The sequence below is a fragment of the Moschus berezovskii genome, chromosome 6, assembly GCF_049115385.1.
Source record: "Moschus berezovskii isolate FMDL1 chromosome 6, NW_MosBer_1.0, whole genome shotgun sequence".
NCBI lineage: Eukaryota > Metazoa > Chordata > Mammalia > Artiodactyla > Moschidae > Moschus > Moschus berezovskii.
This window is the reverse complement of record NC_142465.1, coordinates 31,782,504-31,792,710: the sequence shown is the minus strand read 5'-3', so window position 1 is coordinate 31,792,710 and position 10,207 is coordinate 31,782,504. Positions and strand designations below refer to the sequence as shown.

At 54.6% G+C, this 10,207-nt stretch overlaps 1 protein-coding gene across 1 annotated transcript; it reads right to left on the bottom strand.

Moving 5' to 3' along the window:
- Window positions 1-121: 121 nt before the first annotated feature.
- On the bottom strand, window positions 122-7,691 carry LOC129536572 (keratin, type II microfibrillar, component 5). Its single transcript, XM_055395577.2, has 9 exons — window positions 7,221-7,691; window positions 5,306-5,514; window positions 4,676-4,736; window positions 4,440-4,535; window positions 3,631-3,795; window positions 3,243-3,368; window positions 2,631-2,851; window positions 1,873-1,904; window positions 122-1,096 (listed from the first exon to the last, which is right to left on the bottom strand). Exons 1-9 carry the CDS (start codon window positions 7,638-7,640, stop codon window positions 903-905), a joined length of 1,524 nt encoding a protein of 507 aa, XP_055251552.1. The 5' UTR covers window positions 7,641-7,691; the 3' UTR covers window positions 122-902.
- Between the last annotated feature and the right edge of the window lie 2,516 nt (window positions 7,692-10,207).

Below are 10,207 nucleotides of genomic sequence, written 5' to 3'. Positions count from 1 at the left end.
CCTGACCATCGCACCAGGTTTCCTGTTCTGTCTTCAATCTCGTTGCTCACTCCCGGACCATTAGGGCAACAGTTTGAGACATGGTCGTTCACAAGATCACGTGTCTTTGCATCGCAGCAGCATTTATTGAAACACAGATTGAGACAACCCAGAAGGCACGGCACCCACAGACAGTCATAAAAAGAGGGAGACCCAGAAAGTGGCCTCCCCTTCTCCATCCGACCTGCTCTGGACTGGACAGACTCCCCCTGCACCGGCAGGGGGCGATCTGGAGCAACCATGGCGTTTTCTTTGAAATCTGTTAAGGTGTATTGATTAGCAAGACCTGTCCAAAGTCAAAAGAATTCCTCCCACAACAGGCCTCTCAACTGGGAGGTCACGGGAGGAGTTTGGCTGGAACAGGTTAACCCAGAAGAAGGCAATCAGTTAGAGAGACAAGCAAAACACAAACTCAAATGACCAAGGGACAAATCCTGCAGAGAACTTCCCAGCCAGGACAAGGGATCTGCTGGAGTGGGGGCGGCTTCCTCTCTGATTCTAAGCTTGAGGGAGACCTGACTGGATGGTTCGGCTTATTCCTTGTGCCAGAGGAAGGCTGAGTTTTCATGATGCCCAGCTGGTGACTGGTAGGGTCCCAGAGAGCTTGGTGAAGAACACAAATCGACCGCGGGAATTTAGGAGTCAAATCGGAGTTGAGTGAAAGGGCTGGGAATGACTCTTTCTAACTGAAGCCTGTTGGAGAACCAGGAAAACAACTCCCTGAAAGGAGAAGGTGGCGCGGAGAGCGGCGGAGGGTCTTCCCCTTGTAGGAACACATGGAAGATTCTGGAAGCAAGCACACGTTTTTTTTTCCCATTCACACACCCTTCCGCACTGGGGGGATGCAGGCGGGGCCTCCGACTCTACGCAAAACGGACAGACCGGCTGCTCCCGCAGCTGAAGCTGGAGGCGCGGGGCTGACAGGGGACGCAGGAGTCGGGCGCCAGCACTGTGACGCTGCCCCCGGTGGCCACGGGGCCCGAGGCGATCTGGCGGCCCGAGGTGGTGCTGTACGTGAGGCCCCCGCAGGTGACTCCGCCGCGGGAGCTGCTGACACCTGTGGGAAGAGAGGGCACAGGGAGGGCTGAATGGACCGCAGTGATGTCGCCAACCCCAGGATAGGCCCAAAGGGGCTTCTGCATGCATGAGCTTCCTCCTCCCCGATGAGTTTAGTGGTTCACAACTCAGACCCTGTTCTCAGCACCTCAGCCTTCTCGGGCACCCAGGCGAGAAGGAAGCGAGGACCCCCAGACTCAGGGGCAAAGCTGAAGTGAAGTCGCTCAGTCGGGTCCGACTCTTTGCAACCCCATGGACTCTAGTCTGCCAGGCTCCTCTGTCCGTGGGATCTTCCGGGCAAAGGTACTGGAGTGAGTTGTCATTTCCTTCTCCAGAGGATCTTCCCAACTCAGGGATCGAACCCGGGTCTTCCCCATTGGAGGCAGACGCTTTACCATCTGAGCCACCAGGGCAGCCCAGTGGCAAAGCTGCTGCTGCTGCTGCTGCTAAGTCACTTCAGTCGTGTCCGACTCTGTGTGACTCCATAGGCGGAAGCCCACCAGGCTCCCCCGTCCCTGGGATTCTCCAGGCAAGAACACTGGAGTAGGTTGCCACCCTTATTTCCCTGGCATACAGTTCACACATCCACCAGTGGAGGGCGCCCAACGATGCCTTTGCTTAGTGCCTCCACGGAGAAGCAGCGGGGGAGGGAGCAGGGGGCAAGAAAGGCCCCCACCCAGGTCTGGAACTTTCCAGGTCCAGTAGGTTAGGCTGTCCGGCTCAGATCTGCCCATCAATAAAGCCAGTTTTCTTGGGGGGTTTCAAGCAGGTACTTACAGACATTCACAGAGCCCACTCCTTCGCACAGCCTATGGGAAAGAAAAGTCTGTTTAATTTCAAGCACTGAGCTGGATTCCTTGAGGCAGATTCCTTGAAGCTTGGGCACAGAGAGGGCCCTGCTGTGTACAGACCCAATTCCCCAGAGGCAGGAAGTGCTCCCTCGAGTTTGCCTTAAATGCTCACGCTCTTTTAACTATTTACTGACCACAGAGACAAGGCCTTCTGCTTCTCAGCAGAGGTGAGTGAAGCTATGAAATTCACGTGCTGCTTCCAATTGGAATGACTTGGCCCACCCTGGATAGTGCCGACCAGGCTCAGAGAAAGCATGTGAAAGGGCCTGGTCCCAATGAAGAGCTCCCGCATAGACTGCATCGACCCTATAACTACCCGCCTCCAGGGCAGGCCAAGCGGCAGCCTCCTGTAGGAAGCTACTGGAAGAGTGGATTTCAGAGCCACAAGTCTTGAATGAGGGTCCTGGCTATTCTGCTTATTAACTGTGTGGCCCGGAGAAAGTCACTGAACGCTGGGCCTTATTCCCTTATCTTTGGATGGGAAAAATGATACCGGGATGGTGAGGATTAAAATGAGCCCTGAGCACAGGCCTCATAAAGCATTCATAAATTATTATTACTATTGAAGCCTGAGCTGTACTAGCAGTGGGCAAAGATGCAGTTCAGACTCGGGTTCAGGGAAATTCACCCCCAGAGGACCAGGGCCTCCTCCTTCTAGACTCCCAAGGTTTTCCTCAGCCTCACCTCTGCTCCTCGCCCTCCAGCAGGCGCCTGTAGGTGGCGATCTCGATGTCCAGGCCCAGCTTGGAGTTCATCACCTCCTGGTACTCCTTGAGCAGGCAGGCCATGTCCTGCTTGGCCTTCTGCAGGGCCTCCTCCAGCCCGGCCAGCTTGCAGCGGGCATCATTAAGGGCTGCCTCACCCTGCTGCTCAGCCTCAGCCACTGCGGCCTCCAGCTTGGTCCGCTGTCGGGGAGGAGATGTGAGGATGGGAAGGTGCAGCTAGGCTCGTCTGAGCCGAGGGAGCTGGGGCAAGGAGCCCAGAGAAAAGTTAGGTAAACCTCCTATGAGCAGGAAGTTAAAGGGACTATGAACACACGGGAGGTGATGGACACTTTTCATCATTTCTCCTTGATGGTGCTGCAGGGTGGCCAGAAGGGGGACATCAGTGACCTGGCTCATCTCAGCTCCTGTGCTGTGTGAAGTGCCAGGGCCCCAGCCCCTTCTCTGGGCCCCTGCTTCCTCATGGGCACACTCTGAGGCCTGATTAGGGCTAGAGCTTTGCTCTTCCGCAGGCAAAGGGCCTGGTGCTACAGTCTTCCTGTGCTGGGTATTCAGGCCCTCCCAGAACCCATACCTGGCACTTGGCATTTTCAATCTCAGCTGTCAGCCTCTGGATAATGCGGTTCAGCTCGTTGATCTCCTCCTTGGTGCGGCGTAGGGTCTCCCCATGCCGGATCACTGTGGCCTTCATCTCCTCACACTGGGAGGAAGCAGAGAGGCTCCTGAGGCTCAGGATGGGGCATCTCATCCATTCAGGACAACTTGGGTAATTGTGCAGGTTGTACAGTGTTCAGCCTGTGCAACTATACATGGCCACCTTGCCCTGACACCCCAACTGAGATCTGTCTCTTTCTCACCATCCCTAAAGCTCAAAGTCCCCGGACAGAAGAAGCCTGTTCTAATACACACTTCGTATCCTTTCCAGCGCCAAGTCTAGGAGGCAGGTGTTCTGGACCACTCACCTTGTTGCGGTACCAGGACTCAGCCTCGGCCCGGCTGCGACTGGCAATGTCGTCGTACTGAGCCTTGATCTCAGCGACGACACAGTCCATGTTCAGGTCTCGGCTGTTGTCCATCTTCACGATGACCGAGGTGTCTGAGATGTGGGAGTTGAGGATCTGGATCTCCTGGGGGGGCCAAAAGCCAATGCATTTGGTTCTGGTGTCTGGTCTGGGTCACATGCTCTACTCCTGGGGGCTGTCCACTCCCTGGAGGACCCGCTGGTCACGCATGATACATGACTCCCACTCGCCTTCATTCACACACAGGTACAGCATCAGTGAAGCTGGAAGGGGCTCTAGAGGTCAGCTGGGGACAGCTTGTGACTTAACAAATGGGGAAACTGAATCACAGTGTGTGAAAAAGGCCTGACTCAAAGTCATTCAGCAGGGAAGCTGGGGTATGAAGGCCAGGACTAGTGATCTGCCCAGGAATTAAGACCCCTCTCTCACTGGAAACCCACCCTACCCGCCCCTTGCCCTCCCCTCCCCACATATACACTTTCATATCCATGTGGAGACCTACACGCACTCACACCAGCACAAGGCACACACACTGCAGCACACAGAGACGCCCAAGCACACACGTGCTCCACGGCCCTCGGCGCTTACACGCACGTGTCTGTGACAGCCTCACAATGTGCCCACTCGCATGTGTGTGCGTGTTCTTTACATGCTGTCATCCCTCAGGGGTGAAAGTGCATATAGTCTCCTCTCTGGGTCCCCACACCTCCCCTCCCTGCTTCCAGGCTGGTTGGCAGGGGCCCCCTCACCTCGTCATAGAGGCGCTTCAGGAAATTAGACTCCTCCACCAGGGCCTCCACGTTGGCCTCCAGGTCTGACTTGCGCAGGTAGGCACAGTCCACATCCTGGAGGTGGGGTGAGGGAGGGGGCGAGCGTGTGGGAGGAGGCCCCGGGAAGGTGCTCTGGGTGGGAGTGGCGACTCATCCCGCTGGAGGTGGTGTGCCCAGAGGTGCTGCTCCCTACCCCCCGGAGCCCAGCCCTTTACCTTCTTTAGAACCACGAACTCATTCTCCGCTGTGGCCCTCAGAGCCACCTCCTCTTCATACCTGGGTGTGAGAGAGACAGAGGCTGGGGCTGAGAAGTCAGGGTTTGGCAGCTATCCGGGGCAAGCTCTTCTGGGGGTCAAATAGGGTGAACTTTGCAAACGCCATCCTGTTCTCTCCCCGCTCTATTTTGTGCATTGTTTGTAGGCTAGCCCTGTCCCAGCCTGGCTTATTCCACCTGAGTCCTGCTGCCTCTGGGATGAGATCAGAGAATGCACACTCCATGCCCAAGTCTACAATCATCTTTCCATCCTAGATCCAAAGAGACCTGGTGCCACGGGCAGAGAGGATGTAGAGCCCAGGTCAGGAAGGGGAGCAGGAGGAGCAAGAAAGTGTGGAACCCCATTGGGCTTCCTTACGCCTCTGAAACCATCTCTAAGACCCATGAGCCTCTAAGGAGTTGAAGTGGAGCCAAAAAATCTGAAGAAAACTAGGCTCCTACTGCCCATCCTCTTGGGTAGCGGGCAGCCCCTCTTGGCAGACAGGCAGGAATCTTAATGAAGCTGCTTCAAGAGGGTTGTGGGCAGAGCCTTCCCCCTTAACCCTGTTATCCCCGGTGGTGCCACACTCACTTCTTCTTGTAGCCCTCCAGCACCTCCTGCACGTGGTTGAGCTCTGAGGCCAGCCTCCCACTGTCGGCCTCCACATGCTCAGCCTCCCGCCTCAGCGTCTCGATGTAGCCATTGAACAGGGGCTCCAGGTTGCTCTCACAGCAGCGCTGGTTCTGGTAGAACTGCCACTTGGTCTCCAGCAGCTTGTTCTGCTGCTCCAGGAACCGCACCTGCCACCCAGAGTGGGAGAAAGAGACTCAGGAGGAGCCCCGGGAGGTGTCTGGGTCCCCAGAGCTCTCTCTTCCCTGCCCTGGTGCCCGCTGAACAGCCGGAGCCAGGCGGGGGTTGAGCCCTGGAATCCCTGCGACTCAGGGGGCCTTGCTCCCAGACCACAGGGAGGCACTGTGGGTGGGAGTGCCCCAGGCTTTAGGCCAAAGGGCAGATTCACATCGCAGGTCTGCCACTGTAAAGGCAGCTTGCCTCACCTCTGACTGCTTGGTTTTCTCATTCCAAAACAGAGATGATAATAGTACTTTCCTTAAAGTTGTAAAGATTGAACAAGTTGCTACATGTAAAGTGCTTAGAAGAGTTTCTGACACACAGGAAGTACTCAACCAATTTAACTATGACTTTAATTACAAGTTCTTCATTTATTCATTCATGCAACAAACATTTATTGCATATTTACTGTGTGGTCCCAGGCTTGTGCTAAGATACACACACACACACACACACACACATATCTTTAACTATGACTGTACCTACCAATCAATTTTATTCAATTCTCACAACTCTATGGGGGGAGATCTTATTTCCCCAATAGCACAGGAGGAAAAAAGGAGACCCCAAGGTATGAAATGACTAACTTATCGTCTCATAATTAGTCAGGAGTCAGGATCCTATGTTCCTTGAGTCTCCTTCACCTGCCTGTCACCACGATCTACCTAGTTCAGTTCAGTGGCTCAGTCGTGAGAACCCTATGAACACCAGCTCTCTAAGCTCTCAGCCCCAATTTGTTATTAAAAATATAGAGATGATAATATCTTCTCCAGTGAGTCATTTCAAGGATTAACTGAGATCACTAGAGAAAGTGATATTAAGAAGGTCCCCCCTAGTGTCCCGTCACCCGGATCCCAGACCTGAGTCTGGTCCTATCTCCTCTGCGGGAGTAAGGCCCCGTGGACAGAGGAGGCGCCCACAGGAAGGGAGGTACAGCGGTGACCTTTCTGGGAGGCAGCCAGAGGGCAGCTGGGGATTTCTCACCCTCTGCACCGTTGGGTCTCTTCTCGCCAGTCTAGTGGCCTCCCCTCCTCCATTCCCAGCTCTGCACCCATGAAACAGCCTGGCAAGCCTGGTTGGTTGCCTATCACATCTCCTCGCCCACTACTGTCCTTGGAAGAATGCTAACAGCTAACATTTATCAGCTACTTTCTATGTGCCAGCACTGATTGCACAGGATCCCAGTTAATCTTCAAAGCAAACATACGAAGCCAGTTCTGTTAAGGGGGCAAGCAACACGCCTGAAGATTCACACTGCGAGCAGAGGTGGGGAGGTGGGGAGGCGGTAGGGCTCTGAGCAGAGCCCCGACTACTTCCCAAGCTGCCCCACCACAGGCCTTCTTTTCTCCCCACTGCCCCTCTGCTCTTCCGGCACCCAGTGCCCAATGTTTCACAGCAGCTTGGATATTCCCATGTTGTCTTGTCTCCAGAAGCGCAAACGCTTTACAGCACAGACTCAATTTCTGGACCATGCTGGGCTGAGGATATAGATACACTTTGCTGGAATTACACGAGAAAAATAGATCCTTCTGTGCAGATCGGCCTGCATTTCTCTCCGGTGACTGGCAGCCATATGCTGGCTCCCCTAAAGACTGGGACCTTCCCGAGGGGAAGGCAGGGCCGGGGCCATCTCTGGACCGTTCCAGGCCTCACTGACCTTGTCGATGAAGGCAGCGAACCTGCTGTTGAGGTTCTTGATCTGTTCCTTCTCCTCGTGCTTCACGCACTGCGCATTGGGGTCGATCTCCAGGTTGAGGGGCGTGAGGAGGCTCTCATTGACTGACACGGTGGTGATGCAGGGAGGGCTGAGGCCGCCCACGCCGCCGGAGCGGTACCCAAAGCTTCGGCTGCAGGAGCCTGCACGGAAGCCGCCCACTGCTATGCGGGGCCCACAGGAGCCCAGGGCCGAGACGCTGCGGCTGCCGAAGCCCGTCAGCCCCCGGTAGCAGGACACCCCTCGGTAAGGGGCGGCGGTGATGCAGCAGCGGCTGCCCGTTTTGGGGGCCACAGCTGAGCAGGAGCTGAAGGTCCTGGTGACAGAATATCCTGGACTGATCCTGTAGGAACGGCACGACATGGTGTGGGTCTGAGTGGATGGAAGTTTGAGCAAGGGAGTGTTGAGGCTGGCGGGTGCGCTGCGTAGGATGCTTCTGGACCCTCTGATCCTCCTCGGTCTTTTTATTGGTGGGGAGAGCTGGGGTTGGCTGCATGAAAGAAGTGAAAAGTCATTTTATGTTGTTTATTGGCTTGGGGAGTTTGCCAACAACTCTCCAAGGACTCGTCTTAAAGGTGAGCTCAGCAGTGACTCCCGGCCTCCGTAAAAGTATTGAAGATGTTATTAGGGACACTGTGCGTTTGCACTTTTCATCTTCAAAGCTCGTTTACATACATTAGGGTAATTAATTTTCTCGCAGTCTCCTTGTGAGATGGCCTCAACCCACACCTGGAGACGGGTTTGAACACAACAGTCTGGAATGGCTGAGTGTGGGGTAGGGACTGGGGCCACTATCTCCAGGGAGAAGTTCTAGGGCCCCAGGTTGGGGGAAACCACCAGAGGTCATCACCTCTGTCCTCGGGGATCCATACAGGATACATTCTAGGGTATATTGTTGTGTTTCAGGGGCAGATAGATCAAGAGAGCCCAAACCCACTCAGGCAGCGTGGCTTGGAGGTGGTTCAGGTCCAGAGAGGCCATTTTGATCATGCTCCCTGCAAGGCAGAGAGTTGAATCCATAGTCTCCTAGAACCTTCTGGATTCCAGCCCAAAGTTTCTGTTCCAGGGCCTTCATTTCTCACCCACAAAACTGCAAACCACTTAACTCTCAGTGGCCACAATAATGGCCTCTTGTGGATAATGGGAAGCCTCCCTTTAGACACTTTCTCCCACTTGACTGAAAGTATGGGAGAATCCAGTTTCGGGAGAGCCCTGCTGCTTTGAACTTGCTCTGGACACTATCTCTTGGCTTTTTAAGAAGAAACAGGTCCTGTGAGTCCCAGTTCCTTCCAAGACCACCAGCCAGGGGAGGGGCTCACCCTGTTTGCCAGCCCTGGAAGTGTCACTCCCGGAAGAGCGTTCAGAGACTGCTCTGCACAGAGATGGGGGAGGAAGGTGGCTTTTCTTGTCCAAGGACGCTGATTTCTGGCTCCCACTGGCTCTGGAATCTTGGTTCTTTCTAAAGTCCCCACTTCCTTATGTGTCCTGGGGCCACTTATTAACATAATGATGGCTATTCTTTAATGTTCATTGAGTATAGACCTGGGGATGTCGTCTGTGCCCCCAGGGAGGCTCGCCAGGCCCCTGAGGGGTTAGGAACTTTAGGAACTTCCTCTGAGGGTGACAACTCCTCCAGGGAGCCTGCCAGAACCAAATGCTGTCCCTATGCTGCTGTTCCTGAATGCTCCCTAGATGCCCCATGTTCCATCCTGGGTCTGCCCTTGTCTTCACAGCCAGACCCACTGCAGGTCTTTGCCCAGCACCAGGCTAGCTGGTTTCTATCTCCACATCCCACGCCTGTCCTTCCAAGGAGGGCAGAAGCCTTGGAGAAGCGAGGAGCAGGTGGCCTCAGCTGGCACCAAATAATCTTCAGATCATAGTCACCCATGGTGAAGCAGCAGGCATTTAGGATCCTGGGAAAGGGAGTCCAAATTGGAAGTCCTGATTTAAGTGCCAGCTTGGACACTTCCTAGCTGTGTGGCTCTGGGGATGTTCTTAACCTCTCTGAGCTGTTTCCTTGACTGTAATGTGGAATTCATTCTTATCTTCCAGGGTTGTTAGGGGAATTAAATGGATAATACACAAGAAAGTACTTTGGGGACCAAAAGAGTCTGTTTAAGGGAAAGTGACTGTTGCTTCTTATCAGAAATACCCCTGCTCCCCTGCCCCCACACCCTCTCACTCAGCAGAGTGGGCCTGCTCCTTGCCCCATCCACCGGCTTCACTTCCTCTGCATGTTTATGATTTCATAATCCTTTCAAGTCAGCTTTTAATGCTTTCTTTAACCTGATTTCACTAGTGTAAAAATGTGGGGTGGAGTCGGGGGTGGATAGAGGAGGCTATACTGGGGATCGAGGAGGGGATGGTTTCCCAGCCCCCATCCCTTAAGTGGGAGTCCTGCTGGCCTGGATCCAGGGATGTATTCTTGTGCCTTGGCCAGATGGTGGTGTAGAACTGGAGTGGCATGGTGGGGCCAAGAGGGCTTTGGGCCCTTTGAAGGAGGAGGGTCGGAGCCGAGCATGGGAGATGGAGGACGGGTGGGTCCTCTGCTCTGTCAGCCTGGAAAGCCCATTAAATCTCACCTGCTTCTCAACTCCTGTAAGCTCAGCTCTCCTTCAGCTTACTGAAGAGATTGGAAGACCCATTTCTGCCTCTTGGAAGATGGAGGGAGTGGAGGCTTTGGTCAAGAGGGAGATGCCTGTGTCAGCTGTACCCCATGCCTCCAGCACTCTCACACACACACACACACACGCACACACACGCACACGCACACACACACGCACCTCTGCCTCAAATTGAGCCTGGGCACTGAGGATGGGAAAGGGGAACCAGGGACTCAGGAGACCTGGGAATGCTGCACTGCCTTCAAAAATAGGAGACCCATCCGGGACCAGCAGGATGATTCAGAACACCCTGGGTGGGTGTGCTAG